At 41.2% G+C, this 16,616-nt stretch overlaps 1 protein-coding gene across 2 annotated transcripts; it reads left to right on the plus strand.

The window, feature by feature from the left end:
- Positions 1–678: 678 nt before the first annotated feature.
- Positions 679–15,251, plus strand: LOC117429788 (forkhead box protein N1-like). Of its 2 annotated transcripts, XM_058998552.1 has the most exons (10): positions 679–1,175; positions 5,105–5,263; positions 7,908–8,068; positions 9,490–9,879; positions 10,269–10,388; positions 10,648–10,775; positions 11,697–11,793; positions 13,260–13,467; positions 13,899–14,378; positions 14,614–15,251. In XM_058998552.1, exons 3-10 carry the CDS (start codon positions 7,934–7,936, stop codon positions 14,865–14,867), a joined length of 1,812 nt encoding a protein of 603 aa, XP_058854535.1. In that variant the 5' UTR covers positions 679–1,175; positions 5,105–5,263; positions 7,908–7,933; the 3' UTR covers positions 14,868–15,251. The 2 variants fall into 2 exon arrangements, with proteins under 2 accessions (XP_058854535.1, XP_058854533.1); XM_058998550.1 differs by lacking the exon at positions 5,105–5,263.
- Positions 15,252–16,616: the final 1,365 nt, after the last annotated feature.

Genomic DNA, 16,616 nt, shown 5'->3' on the forward strand with positions numbered 1-16,616 from the left:
AAACACTGCCATGAAACTGTAAAACGGAAGGAGGCGAACATTTCGTCTGAAGACCACCAGTGAGAGACAGACAAGGAACCTTAAAATCAACACACTGAACCTCTAGTTCAAACCCAGGACGCCAGCCCTACTCTTTTAAGGGAGGTATTATTTACTGTGGCACTTTAAACTGTGCTGGGAACATGGTAGAAAAGAGAAAAGAGAGAGAGGGGGTGTTAACAACAGTGTAGGCTTAAAGGAAACTCAGAGCAGGGCTAGTATTGCCCCAAGCTCCTGGAGCTCCCCTGCTGGAGAGAGAGGGAAGATACAGACACGCCCAACAGAAAAGGCCCAATAGAAAAACACTCCCATGCAGTATACAATAATTATAAATATATAAAGTATATAAAGTATAGATAAGTCTTTCTTAGTCTCCACAACTGTCGATGTAAACACTGTTAAACAGAAAATGAAACGTATTGCCAGTAATTGGTGGGTGGGGAAAGCACACACACAAGCACAAAAGTATGTAAATGGAAAAAAATCTTGCAGTGCAGCTATTATTAATAAACAGAGATCGCTCTGGGGCCTGTTGCTCTCGGATTGGGGTCATTTTGGCAGGTGATGTGAAAGCCAGCTCCCAGCTATCTCTCGCATTTCGATTCATGTCTTCCAGCCCCGGGGGGAGAGGGGAGGGGAATAAGAATATATTTATTGCCTTATTACCAGCTGCCTGATTTAACTTGATGTAATCTTAGATACACTGAGAAGGAAAAAAAAAAAAGCTGTCGCTCATCTTTAACATTACTTCATTAGACTAAACTGCTCAAAAGAGAGAGAGAGAGTGAGAGAGAGAGAGAGAGGTAAGCTGTTTTGGTTCAGTAAGAAGGTAAGAGGAGAATTCAGTTTTGTTTTCTCTCCCTCTCTCTCTCTCTCTCTGTCTTAGTTCCTGTCTCTCGTCCTCTCTATAAAAGATCTGTGATCGTCCAAGTCACACTCAGGACTGCTGCTCTCCTTTGGGACAGAGGTTGAACTGCAGGATCCCTCCAGTAAAGACATCGCTGTCAGAAGGCAGGCAGGCAGGCAGGCACTTTGTTGAGCAGCTACAGGACGTGATGTGGGCCTCCCTCTTTCTTTGAGTGCCAGTTTTGGAGCGGGATAGCTGGAGAACACACAAGCACAATAAGACAAGCCTGGTATGTGCTTATTATTATTATTATTATTATTATTATTATTATTATTATTATTATTATTATTATTACTATTATTATTATTATTATTATTATTATTATTATTATTATTTTAATGATTTCTGGCTTGGTTTTACAAGGCAGATAAAAGAGCCTTTTAACTTCTGGTGTCAAGCTTCTGTTCTAGTTTATCCAGCATTTTCCCAAGTTCATTGCTTTCTAATGCACATAAAAGTCTAAGGAGTTGGCTGTGGTAATAGTTCTGTATGCGCCCCTTTTTTTGTCTGGAAGGAACAAAGGATTGATGTAGGGTTGAGAGTCTGTCATTGGTGGAATAATGATCCGTACATGGAATTTAAACACAAGGGAATCCACGAACGCACATGCAGTGAACTTCCTGTACTACACCTGAACGCTGGTTCTGAATTTAATCAGACCAAAATGAATTCAAGTGGATTCGTTTTGGAGCAAAAGTTCTTAAATGCTGCAGCGCCCAGACTCACGATTAATAACATGTGTTCAATCTAATTTACACATGTCCTCAGTGTAAACTTTGAAAGTACAGCTAACAGTTTTGCATCACCCTTTAGAATGAACTCATTTTGCTTCATGAAGTCGAATGAAACCCGCTGAATGATGTTACGTTAAGCTATTGAATTACATACCGCTTTGTAGTTTTCAAAATAAATACTTGGAGAAAAACTGGAAAAAAAAAATGCGACATTTCGAAATCTAACATGAAATACTGTACTTTACTAATATAGCTTCCGGTAGACTTTTGCTATATCATTTCTTTGATTACATGCTGTGACATAAAAGATCTAAATTAGGTTAACATAGTTTTTTTTTTTTTTTTTTTTTTTTTAATTATGTCTCAGTCCTAAAATTCTAGGTGATGCAAAACTTTTGGCCATAGCTGTAGATCCTTTTTGCATGCTTAAACAAAAAGAATGGCATGCATGCGTTATGAATGCAAAAAGAGGCAGATAGACACGGGTACAGCTTCCCGGTCTCTGCAGATAAACACATATAGACAAACCGCTAAGTCTTCATAGATAGCCAGAGATAGTATTCTGTTTATCGGTTGGGTATTCTGCTTCACAGAACCAGGTCTATGCACCAATGCATGCTGGTGGACCTGAGAAGGAGTGGATCTAATGCCCCCAATTGTTATAAAAAAAAAAAAAAAGTTACTTCTTGATTTTCAAAAGGTCTCCCAGCTGCTGGTGTCTTGAGCGATCCTTTTTAAACCTGTCTGAGCAGGTCTCTCCAGCAGTCTCCATTACAGCAAACTGGCCAACGGCCAAGTGGAGTTTAACACTCTCATTCTCACTGCTCATTCTGCTTCCAACTAGAGCTCCTCTCCGTGGGCAGGAGAATGTGCAGCTAAGAGGCTGTGTGACCGCGCTGCAGAGGTGAGAATGCACTGCTTTGTTGTTCACTGTTAAGGGTGCAGGGTGACGACCTGACAGTGCAGTGTGCTTTGCTCTCATTGTGAAGGTATTTGGTGACAGCAGAGAGTGGGCGGTAATCGCAGGGCTGGACTCTAAGAATGGAGTGTGTTAATGTTCATTATTAAGGTGCAGGGTGACAGTGCTGGAGAGCTGAGAATGGAGTGCTTTATCTCATTATTAAGGTGCAGAGTGACAGCACTGGAGAGCTGAGAGTGGAGTGCTTTTGTGCTCATTATTAAGGTACAGAGTGGCAGAGCTGAGAACGGAGTGTTTAGACTAGTGCTCATTATTAAAGTGAGGGGACAGTACTCGATGGACACCAGCCAAGAAATCAGAGCAATGTGAGGAGTGTGTTACAGAAACATTAAGCCAGTGTGGATACAGTAATGTAAATATCCAGCTCACAGTTTAGAGAAGTATTGCACGCTTGATCCAAAATGATTAATGGGGAGTTAAACTTGTTTTAACAATTGGTTACACTGCAACAACACTTGTCATGTCACAAAACCAATAGGAAACTACTTAAGGGGACTACAGAGTATTTAAATTGGCTTCTCTAATTGCTTATCTTACATTTGTAACATTTCAGTGCAAATTGCAGACTTTGTTGAAAACCTTGAAAAACAGGGCAGCTGATAGCACAGTTCAGCTAGCTCTGGAGATGTGCAGGAACTTCACCTGGCCTGTGTCTCGAATGACAGGTTCTATCGGAGTGTCTGGAAATGTGTAAGTGTTTGGAAATACAGCATTCACCAATGCTAACACAAAGTGTTTCATTTAAGAAAAAATAGTTTAATTCATCAAAACATGTTTTAGGGTAGATGTAGTAAGATGGGCCAGTCGCAGCGCAAACATACCGCAATTTGCATTTTGTTTACGACAATTTGAAAGTACACATTTTGTCGTATGTACTAAGAAAAAAATATGTTAATGAAGAGTGCCGCAATATACTAATTTAAATATTATTTGCATCATCTTATCGAGATCTCTAGCGAGAGTTGTGCGACATGTTTTCTAATAAAATAGCGGCAGTTGAGTTGTGGTTTTGCTGCAGCAGAGGGTGCCCGAAGGAGAACGGCTATACATGCAAGGGCGCAAGAATCAAAATAACATTGTTTTTGTTAATTGTAAAGGTCATCTGTACAATGCATTCTGTTCCGTCTTCATTTTACCTATTTTAATACTGTTATATATACAGTATATATAAATGAAAGGCGTTTTAATTCCTTCAGATTCTATAGTGGGGACCCAACCTTCACCCCCAAAAAGCTTTTCATAATCATACAGTAGCCCCTCCCTAAACTGGACATGTTTGTCCAACATAAGGAGGTGTCGGGTTTAAAAACAATACAATAAAATCGTGCACACATACATTTACAGTTCTCGATGTATTTTAAATATAAATCATTGCACTGAAATAACACTAATGTGTTTTGGGTAGGCTACACATTACATTATGTAAAAATATAAATCTGTACAGTAGGCCTATACAGTATACAGTACAGTAGTAAAATCAAATGAACACCTAGCACACTTTTTTTTTTACTTTAGCCTACTGGTAACACAAAATAAACCATGCTGCTGCATTGTACACATTGGTGTACAAGGTGAATAAAAGATTATTTTAAATTGAAACGAAATGATTTTAGGTTTTTTTAAATTTTATTTTAATTATTATTATTTTTAACTTGGTCTGCTTAGTAACTTAGACAATTAACACACAATAGATCACGGTCCTATACAGATGCTCAGAATGAGCTGGAGGGGTTAGTGGCACATGTGTGCAGTCTGTTGCTCCCAGCACGCTGGGAAAACCAGAAATGTCACAGAAATGTGTTTTCAAGACATGTAAGTGCACCCTGACTTTAGTGAAAATTGGGTACTGGGGTGTTTGTCTCAAAAATACATTGAGCAGAACTGGCAACACACGAGAAAAATCGGACTGGGAAATGCCAGCAACAATTGCGACTGTTTAAAACGTGCTTTCAAAAGTGCTTAACAAATTGATGCAATTGTAATTGTCGCAATTGCCCGCAGCTTTAGTACATCTCGTTACAATATTTTTGATCCCTCATTTGCACTACCTCCAACCTGTTTTTGCGAATTTCTGCAGGAACGCCCAGAATTACATAGTCATTTAAAGCTAAAGCGCACATTTGCAAATCATTCGTTAAAATGATGCTAACAGCGTTGCGTTTGTTTAGTACATTTCACGCTACACTTCCGTCTGGTTTGCATGTGGTTTGCAATGATTGCGACAGACTCAACACTTCAGTACATCTACACCACAGTCTTTAAATAAACCGTAAAAAAGTGAAGTAAAGCCTCATCTTTAACATTACTTCATGTCTTAACTGCTGAGAGCTGAGGTAAAGGGAAAGCCATGCTTGAAACTGCCCAGCCAAGACTCCACTGCCCTCCCACAGTCCTGGGGCCCAGAACACACCCAGCCACCACTCATAAATCACACTCTCATTTCAGGAGGAAACTGCACCAGGCCTTCATAAATCACAGCTACACATCCTTGGCAAAAGAGAGACCTGAGTGGCTTCAGAACTTTGTTAGGCTGTGCGGGGAGGAGCCATGGTAGAAAATACATTACCAGATTTAGATTGCAGCACTGCAAAGCAGGCCTGTTAGGTAAGGAGGAATGAAGGAATCCTTATTATTATTATTTATTTAGCAGACACCCTTATCCAAGGCAACTTACAGAGGCCAGGGTGTGTGAACTATGCATCAGCTGCAGAGTCACTTACAAGTATGTCTCACCCGAAAAACGGAGCACAAGGAGGTTAAGTGACTTGCTCATGGTCACACAGTGAGTCAGTGGTTGAGGTGGGATTTGAACCGGGGACCTCCTGGTTACAAAGCCATTTCTTTATCCACTGGACCACACAGCCTCCTATATATTTAACAAGCTCCAGCTAAAATCACATTGAAAGTTTTATAATGGGACATATCGCCACCTGGGGGCCCAGTATTGCAACTGAATATTCCAGAGAGCGATTTCTAAGCATTTGTCTTTACTTGGGCTACTAAGCACAAGCAGAGATGGCTGGTTCAGACTGCTGTGTTCAACGGCAGGGCAGCGATTGCAATGTGTCAAGCAGGTTTCCTGCTTGTTCATCCGTTCTCAGCCAAACCCCCATGCACAATACAATGCAGAAGAAAAAGCTTTATACTAAATTAGTGGGGTTCAGCGTTTTGCAGTGGAATTATAATACATACAGCTGTCTTAACAGTTTCCCTCCCTGCCTGTTTTCCCTAAGAAGGCTATAGAGGACAGAAAAATAAAAAAGAAAGATAAAAGCATGACATAGTGATTACAGTTTGCTGAAATTGGAAGGAAGAATGACACAGTCCATTAGCAGTGCCAATCACATCCGGCAAAGGCAGGTTAGTCTCTTAGGCATGACAGAATAAACATGCTCGGAAGCAGGTTGGAGTTAAAAGTTAGCTAAGTATATCCATATGAAAGAGAAAACAGAGCTGCCTGTGAAACATTACACCCCGAGCTTCTCCTAATGGGCTCGCTCCTTTTTCAGCACTCTCAGGAGACTCCTTACCTGCTGGTCAGCAATGCTCAACTGCTCCTGCCCTGGTTAACAATTTGAAATGTCATATGGATTGCAAAGCGTCAGCCTCATCCTTATAAGGTATACCCTTATACAGGGCAAGTTTCCCACAGTAAAAGCACAGCAAAGGGTAATTAAGCAGGGTGAAAGCATGGTAAAGCACTGTAAAGAGCTTTTCAATTGTTAGTTGTGGAACGGTATTTAGTCTGGTCTCTTCAATTCTTTCCCATCAAGACCCACACAAATTATTTTTTTCGTGTGGAATAAAGATGAGTGAATTAATTGGCTCTTTCTTTTAGCAATCACTCCCCCTAAAACCGGCAATACAAACAGGCCAGTCCTTCAGCTCACCCCTGGAGTAAAGATAAATTGAATTACAAGTTTAGAAAAAAAAAAATATATATATATATCACTAAAAATCACTAAAGGCTACAGAAATAGAGAAAGGTGTTCATCTGAGCTTTCCTGAAACACTATCGCAGCCCTCCAAGTCAAACAATCCGTCATGCGCTAATTCAGAGGTGAAGTAAACGTTTCCCCCAACCTGCCGCTTGACAGGCTCCTTAGCACTTGACAGGCTGTGCACGCGTTGTCAAGTACTGACCCAGCGCCCCCCCCCCCCCCCCCCCCGTGAAATGGAGATCGGACGGGACGTTATGAGCAGTGTCCTCACTAAGTAAAAGGACGAAAACCAAGAGGGTTTCCAGTCAAGCAGGGCTGACAGATCAGAGCTTAACAAAAAGCCCCTCTCCGCTTTCTCAGACAGCACGAGGTGCCTACATTACGTGTGTGTCACTTGAGGCTTCATGCTTCTCTGGCAAAGCATTGTGAATGTGTTGTTTTCCGCCGCTCAAAAAAGAATACAATATCTAGCTTGTGTAATCGGTCAAAAAAAAGGTTCTTTTTGTTTGGTATGACATATTCGTCTCGGTTTGCTTGAGATCGTAATGAGCTTGCTGGGTTAGTTTCGGGCTGACTGTGCAGTCTGTCCCGATGAGTCTGCATGGCTGAACAGACAGCCGCCAATGCACAGGGTCCCAGAGAGAAGAGCATCCCATACTAGCATGGGTCACTTGCATTTGGGAAGCCAACTTTCTCAATTACACTACATTTCCAACCTGGATTCTCAATGACACCCGGGGCTAGATTCAGCTGACAAAATACAGCAAAAGCATTATTTTCTGCTTCCACAGTACAAAGACATTCAGTCCAATATGCCATACAGTCCTACAAGGACTGTAGTGGGACACAGGATGTTTCTGTAGTGGTTGGAGAGCAGTGTACAGTATCTTTTCCATTGATAACCCTGCCTTGAGTTTAGCATTTCTACTAATGCTGTGTCCTCCTAGATTCTAACTGCATTTCGAGTGGGAGGGAGCAGCTCTGAAATGACTGGCCAAAAAACTAACTACATTTGTCACTTTTCATGGCTATAAAGTATCGCAAAGCACTGTGCAGTACATGGCAGAAAAAAGAACAAACCACAATACATTTGTATAGCATGTCACACATACAACTGCCACAATCAGACCATTTAAGTAACATATTGAAATAACAGTATACACATAATACAAAATCAGCAATTTTAAAGTTACCTTAAAACCCACTAAGATAAGTAAGCCATTTTATAAAAGTGTGTTTATATAACAAACGCTTAATATCACCACATGAAGAATAATCAGGTGGGATGTTTTTGAAATCCCCCCCAGGTCTAGGCTGTGACAAGCTCCTGGCGATGACCTCAGCGCCTCAGAGCAGGACCTTCTCCCCTGCCTCCCTCGGGACCCCTTCTCTGCAGGGACCGCCCAACTCAACGATGCCGACTCACGGGACCCCAGAGTCACCCCACTTACAGCCAACACAGACACAGGTAAAACTCACAGAGCGGCTGCTCTGCTGCTTATGAATCTACAGGAACTGCAGCTGAGGTTTTAATTGTTTGAATTGCTGCTGTTCAACTTGGCCCTTGCAAATCACAATGTGGCACAACTGCAGAGCTACCTTTGCAAGTGCAGTCACAAAAGAGAGGCCAATGTCTAATGCATGTATTATGTGAATGTTCCTAATGTTTAATGTGTCGTTTAATAGCCTCTAATGTGTATGATCTCCTATTGTTGTTTCTATGCCATTGCCATGCTTACTTACTATTGCAGCACAAAATTGCTTCTGAAAAAAAACAAAAACCCCTCAGGGTTTAAGGCTAGATAGTAATCGAGGTAAGACATAAGTTTAGAATGTAGGGTTTAGACCTCTGTTTGTTCACATTCCAAGAAGATGGTTTTAACCGGTTGTTACTCAACAAGACATTTCAAAAGTGTTGCTTGTATTAAACTGAGCTGAACCTGTTCTGAAGTTTGCTAAACAGCATTCGCTGAAGGCTGCACAGCGAGAGAGGTGATTAAATGGACACAGCTACGAGTTCAATGTGTCCCCTGTTCTAATGAAGACTTGTTTGATTTCCTAATATCCAAGGTGCAGCTGCACAGGAATTTTAATGAACAAGTCAGCAGGTTTAAAGACAGATTCAAGAACAACTATCGGCATTTTACCAATGTAAACCCCAAAGGGTTTTTTAATGTAATAAATCACATGCTGGTTGAAATTAATACTGTGGGGACATTTTTACCTAAATACTGTTGCACAATAACTCTTAAACCTGCTCAAACACATTCCTCTTTACCCCTTTTAATACATTTATTAAAAGCATTAGCATTAGTCTCTTTCCTGATCATAATAGATTCACTACTATATTTGTTTGTACCATTTCTAGTCGCTGGATGTAGTAGATGTCTATAGAGGTGCAAAGCTCTGTACAGTTATTGAGCAAGTCTCTTACCTTATGAGCCCATGCTAGTAATGATCAGCTACTGTAAATGTTAATACCTGTGTATCTCAAAAAACAGGTTTGCTAGCACAGCTTTTTCATAGTTTAAAGATTTATATACTGAAAATAACATTCTCATTTAGCTCACAGGGTGACAGTGGCAAGCGAGAATGTATACAAACTGGACTGTCAACAAGGTTATGATACAGGGCTCAGAAAGCAGAAAACAGAAACAAGTGTATTTTAGTGTACAACTGAACATGACTGTAGGACAGGGCTGCTTTCCTTAGCTTCTCTATACATCCACAATAAGCTGACCTACAGATTCTCAGCTGAATTTTATTAATGAGAGTTTAGTGACATTACTAAGCCATCTGCCAGTATGCCATTTGTAATTCCCATGCTCCATCTCCAGGACATCTCTAGGCATTACCCAAACGGTAAATGTTTCTCTTCTCCTCCTGCAGGATGAGTCGGGAGCTGCAGAAGGAGCTCATTCATTCCGAGGTAACGAGAGCGCCCTCTACAGTCCCAAGAGCTGCCATGCACAGAAGTTCCGGCGGCACAGCAATGATGAGCTCCCGGGACAGACGTTCGGAACTGCGGATCAGAGTCGCTTTCACCCGTACCGCCGGCAGTTCAGCACAGAGGAGTACCCTGGAGAAGGGGGGTCTGCTCAGCAGGACCCCTGCTCCGCCCCGCAGTGCCAACGCTCCTTCAACTGCTTCGGGGGTCTGGAGCACCACAGAAAGCCAGACGCAGTGTCACAGCGCCCCCTGGAGCATCCAACGTCAACTACATGGGCCAACGTGCCGCCGTACAGCGCGGGACAATGCCTGCAGAGCAGCAGAGTGATGGTGGGGATTTATAATTCTAGATAAATTTATGACCAGGGTGGATTTCAAGACAGTGAGACATTTTGCATTGAAACAAGATTCTCTGTCTGTGATTGTGTTAACAAAAGTTCCCAGAGCTGATGCCTATATCTATTCCATTGCCAGCATTGCACTGAAGATCTTTCAATTCTTAATATTCTATCACAGCAGCATTAAAAAGTAGCCTACTGAGTTTATAAGTGACACTTCAGGGATGGAATTTACCAAGCATGACGGCATCCATTGCATTCAGGCATACTTGCAGGGTGAATTGGGTTACATTGCCACTGTTTGTGATTAATGTATAGGCAGTGTAAATACAGAGCTGCCATTGATATATATTATATACTGTATATCAAATGCCTTTTCAGATTCCAGAGCCCAAATACCAGACAGAAATACCAGCCGTGCCACAAGAGACGGGCTTGAAATCTCAGTGTTACCAGTCCCAGGTTCAACACTCCTACAGCACTGTCCCTCGGCTGCAACAGGTAATCACTCAGATAAATACATGATGCTCACCTTACTGAACCCACATGTCCAGTGAGAAAACATCTGCAAAGTTCTGATTTCACATTGGAATCATCTTTTGAGTTAGCCGAAACATTTTTTTGTGTTTTTTGTTTTGTATTCTGATAAACAAACACTGAATAAATACATGTAAAATGCTTGGGTCACCTTGTACCTGGGATTAGGTGGCCCTGCATAACTCTGATGTGTGTTTCTTCCTCTCTCGTCTGTGTGTCTCAGTTCTCCACAGCCAGTATCTATCCTCTGGGTCTCTCTGGCAGCTCTCACTACCCCTACCAGCGGATAGCACCCCAGGCACCCCAGGACACCCAGCAATCCCTCTACCCGAAACCCATCTACTCCTACAGGTACCCTACCAGCAGCACGCACTGCATCACAAACAGGGCTGCACTGCAATACAACACGCACTGCATCACAAACAGGGCTGCACTGCAATACAGCACGCACTGCATCACAAACAGGGCTGCACTGCAATACAGCTCACCCTGTCTAGTACGGTACAGAAGAAGACTCGTGGCTTGTGATGACTTTGGGGTGGAAAGCATGGCATTGTGAGTTTGGCAGGGATGAGGTCAAAACCTCAGGTTAAAACCTCTCCTGAATCACTGAGCAGCTCAGTTCAGGGCTGACATTCACTTATAACGTGCAGGGCTTTTCCACCTTGCCTCAGAAAGCTTAGAGAAAATGTAGATGTACAGAATTAGAAAGAAATCTAAGGGTTCAATTAACAAATTCATGAGATAGCGAACGTGGAGCTATTCGTTAAATGTTATTTAATAAATACAAATGGATTTAAACGAAAATTAAGCAGAATGAACTGCACAGCAGGCAGGAACAGAGGCATTGAGGTTATCGCAGGTGTTCTTCAAAGCTTTATAAACATGTGGAAAATAATATCACTCTGCCTGACATTGACAAGATAGATGAAAACATGTGGGGTTTTCACCTGGGTTTCATACCACACGTATAGCTGCCACGTGTACTAGAGAAGCCAGCTGAATTCCTGTTTCTTTTTTGCCTGGGGACGACACTGACAGTGCAGAGCCAAGATCACCTGGATAATGCTATATTTTAATCACAGCACTGCGTAATTCATAATCATAAAACATGTTGGAGCCTCTTTCCTTGGTCCGTACGTCTGCGTTACTCCACGTGAATAAATGCTATAGTGTTTCAGTTCTGCAAACGAGGCACCTCACATGGCTTTATCCCAGAGACTGGAGGGAGACGAACAGTAAATCTATATAATATCTGCTCTGGGTTTGCAGCATTCTGATCTTCATGGCTCTGAGGAACAGCAAGACGGGGAGTCTGCCTGTCAGCGAGATATACAACTTCATGACCGAACACTTCCCTTATTTCAAGGTAATAAAAAACACTTAAAGAAATTCCTTATACAACACAGAACCTTTCCAACATCCCCCTTATGACTGTTTAATGTGGTACACCACATAGAAAGGAAGAGCAAATGCAAGCAAAGCATTGCAAGAAGCTGTTCAAGTTCAATGTAGCCCAATATGTAAACAAAATGACATATTGGGCTATAGTTTCAAAGTGTTTACTCCAGTCTTTAAGTCCTATTTTTTTGAAGGAGAAAAAATTGTTGCTTTTATAAAACTAGAGCCAAAATAACTTAAGTACTATTATTCATGACCTGTTTCACATATTAAAGCTGTTTGCTCCTCAATTTTACATCATAATTTTACAGTTGATTAAAGGCTGATATTAACGCTTTGTACTCTACTCAGCGCTAGGCTATCTGACAGTAAAATGTCAGCATTATAAAAGAGAAATGCAGTTGGGATTTCTTGAAAAGTAGGCCACAGCCCTGTTTTTATTAACGTCTAATGTGATCACAGCAACAAAACAAAACTCCAAGCTATGTGTTTTTAATCCCTACTGAGACAGAAGCTTTGCTACAGCAATGGTTTCATATTTATCTCACTCAATCCAGCTCGGAGCCAAGTATTTTTTGATTGAAAGTTATTTATAGGATCGTTCAATTTGCATATCATTATTGATGTCACGGGTTGGCAAAGGGCTTCCTAGTTTTCCTTCTCATATTAAAGATCACTACAGTTTACTGCACAGCACATGTGTGTTCAGCACTATTTCAGTTGTATTTATATAATCAGGAAGATCATCTGGTGATGGAAGACAGCATTTAGTTTCATAAGTATTATGCGTTCATTTTTTTTCTAACTGCACCGTTGACTGACTCTTAAAAAAATATATAAATGTCAGCATTCATTAAAAAAAGACACTTACATGTATAAAAAAAACATGGCTTTTGTCCAAGATACCCTCGCAGAAGAGGAAAGAATTTATGCCGGAAGGTAAGGTGTTGCTCCCAGAAAGATATCAAATAAAGATTAAAAGGGCTGTGTTTATAAATCGCACACGTTATGAAATTGACAATCTGCAGTTGCAATAATAAGAATAATAATCATAATAATAATAATAATAATAATAATAATAATAATAATAATAATAATAATAATAATAATAATAATGATAATAATATTTTTAAAAAATGTGGCACTACAAACACTTGCTATTGTCCATTAATGGAGCCCTTTTTAAATTTTTTTTACTAATAGTTAAGTTTACTATTTTAAAATAAAAACCATACAGCATACAGTAACTGATTTCATAAAGAAATACATAAAAAATAGTTTGAAAACAGTCCATTATTGAAGGACCCTTATACAGTAAGATATAGTACAATTTACTGTCAACATGGCCTAACAGAAATTAGAGAAGTATTGGTAAAATAGCGAGGAAGCACTGTACCTCACGCCAGCACCCCTCCCCTCTCCTCCCCTCCGCAGACAGCGCCTGACGGCTGGAAGAACTCGGTCCGCCACAACCTGTCCCTGAACAAGTGCTTCGAGAAGGTGGAGAACAAGACTGGCAGCTCCTCGCGCAAGGGCTGCCTGTGGGCCCTGAACCCCGCCAAGGTGGAGAAGATGCAGGAGGAGCTGCACAAGTGGAGACGCAAAGACCCGGTCACTGTGCGCAAGAGCATGGCCAGGCCAGGTAAGAGGGGACAAGAGGGCCGGCAGGGACACACAAGAACACTCCTTCATCCAAATGAAAATACAAAGGCATGCACTGATCACTGGAAACATAGAGCATGAGTTTAATGTAGGGTTACTGAACACATCAAAGTAAAATGGATGCAGTGCGTGTGCTGTGTTTATGGAATGATTTAGCGCCTGTCATTCCAATGGCAGTTTGATTCATGAAACGTTTTGCTGGCGTTTATTAATTCATTTTATCCCAGCTCGTGATTTTAAAATATTTTATCACTTGCTTGCTATTTTAGTTGTATATGGCATAATATTATGGGAAGATACACACGTATATTGTGTGATCACCAGCAATATATATATATATATATATATAGTGTAATTAATGTCACTTGCTGGGTAATGTCAATGCTTAAAGTATTTGTCTTGCTTTTGCAGAGGAACTAGACCTCCTGCTTGGGGACAAGCCTGTAAAGTACAAGGTCTCCTCCACGCTGTCTCCCCTCCCAGCCTCTCACCCCAGCACCCTGCTTATTCAGGGGCACCCCAGCTACGCAATGGCCCCCTCTTTCACCTCGGCACAGCGCGCCATGTCCAGCCAGGTGCACAGGCACCCGTTACAGGTCCCAACGGGGGCCCTCAGCCACCAGCCTCTGTTCCTTCCTCCCACACCCCAGGGCTTCCCCCACTTCTCTCCCAGCGGACACCAGCAGCCCTCCTCGGGGATCCCTCCCAACGAGCCCCCCAAGGCAAGCACCCTGAGCTCCCCCCTGCCCGCCCAAACCCCTCCCATCCACAGAGCCTCCCTGCAGGCTGAGCACAGCACGTCCCGGAGCATGCAGGAGCTGCTGATGGAGGGGGAGCTCAGCAATGACATCGACACTCTGAACCCCAGCCTCACCGACTTCCAGCTGCAGGGTAAGTACTGCCAGGAGCTCAGAGGCAAGTACAGCTTATTAGGTCTGGCATGATGAGCTTTTAATGAGATGCACCACACCGCCTGTGCCTGATTAGTACAAGCTAAGAAAAACATGAGGCTATGTTAAGTGCAAAGTCCAGTAAATTGACCAGCCTCATCATTTGAAATGCACATCACTAGAGGTCTAGCCTCTTCTAGTGTACATTCACCTGACACTCAGTGTCATCCTTACAGGACCCCTGTGGGAGGATTTAAAAGATGACAGTCTGGCTCTGGATCCGCTGATCCTCATAGCAACCTCTCCCTCTACCGGCCCCTCTCACTGGGGTGGCTGCCTGATGGAGGACGGGTCAGATGAACAGATGCCGGGTTTCGAGGACCACAACAGCCTGAGCGACCTGCACATCACAGGCACCTACTCGACCACCTTCACAGACTTAGACAGCTACCTGCCCACCCCAGGCAACGCGCCTATTCCCCTCATGTGAACGAGGAATCAGTAACTGCGGATGAGATGACGTTAACCTGTCCTACTGCTGTACTTCTTTGTGTTCCTCAACCTTTATATTATTCTTTATATTATTTTAATATACTGTACCAGCATTGTACTACTGTACTGTAATAATTATGTATGTGGAAATGAATGTCTTGTTTGAAATATACACAAAAATCAACAGTGTACTTTTTTATTGAACATTCTGTGAATTTTTTTAACGGTAAACGACTGCACGCGAAGAGTTTGGGTACACTGGTGTAACTACTACAGTTTTTGAAAATGTTAATTATTTATGTAGTTCTGAAAATGCATGGCAGGTGGCAGTATTAGACTTCTAGTTACTGGTAGGATTTCTAAATCCATTTGCTTACCTTATTTTGGCTCCATTTAATATATATATATATATATATATATATATATATATATATATATATATATATATATATATATATATATATATATATATGAATTAGTAAAATTTCCCCGCCGGAGAGAGCGCGCGACGGGTACATTTTTAAATTTCAAAGTAACGGTTTTTCCACACCGTTTGGACAGAGATCGAGAAAAGCAGGTATCGTATGCACCTTCTGCGAATAGAAACTGTATTCATATTTGATTTGCTGTTTTTAATTTAAACTTAAAGACAAAAATACGGACCAAATCCTCATGTGGACTTGATAAAAGTTTGTGTTTTGTTTGTAAAGCTGAAAGCAAATAAACGTATTCCAAATATACAATTTAGTAAACCGTTTATAGTTTAAGGTTAACACTTAAAAATGTATTTGAACCATTAGGTCTATAAATACAATAACAATTAAAAAAAAAAAAAAATTCAGAATAAAGAAAATTAAACCTCTATTTTTCAAATACTGTTAATCTATAATATTTATAATAATGTTTATTTATGTATGTGTCCATATGTTTTATCTCAAAATAATACAGACTATTAGTGACCAGGATAAATATATAATCAAATGAGGGTTTACAACTTTTTATATAAAAAAGATGAAAGATTTCCGAGAACAATTTGTATTTTAGGAGGATTTAGAAATACCCTATTTTCTAGATTCAAAACATCTCCACAGAGTATAGAGCTGTGATTTAAATTAGTTAGTGTCCATTATTTTCCATCTCTGCTGTCATAGCTGTACAATACCTGATATTCTTTCAGTCTGTCTCGGTTTGAAGATGGGAAGCCGCTTATCTTACCCGCTGGTTAATGAGCCCGATATCTATGAGGACTCTGATTACGATGAAGGTAATGCTAAAATACATTCTTTAGTTTAAACTGCTGGCTCTTTGTTTGGGCTAAGTTTACTTAATACCTGTTATAATTGCTGTAGACTCTGTAGAAGCGGATATGGCAAAACAGCTTCATGAGATCAACCTGCAGTTCTGTGACGACATGATTCAACTTAGGGTTCGCTCAGCGGCGGAACACGCCAAGTTTGAAGGTGGGTGGCAATAACCAGCGATACATATTGTAATTTACTGTTGGTGTATTTATGTTTAACTGCTGGGAAACATCTAATCTATAAGCCTATGCATATATCGTTTTAATTGATTGGTGATTATAGTTGTGATTTTAACAGAGTACCAGTCTCACTGGAAAACAAAGGTGACCGAATTCCAAAAGATGTACCCAGTGGTCAGAGCAGGACATAACGCACCTAAAACAGCAGTTTGAACTGTTTGACAAGGATAAGGACTGCCTAATCGAGTTCAAGGAATTGTGAGTAGG

The sequence above is a fragment of the Acipenser ruthenus genome, chromosome 24, assembly GCF_902713425.1.
Source record: "Acipenser ruthenus chromosome 24, fAciRut3.2 maternal haplotype, whole genome shotgun sequence".
Taxonomy (NCBI): domain Eukaryota; kingdom Metazoa; phylum Chordata; class Actinopteri; order Acipenseriformes; family Acipenseridae; genus Acipenser; species Acipenser ruthenus.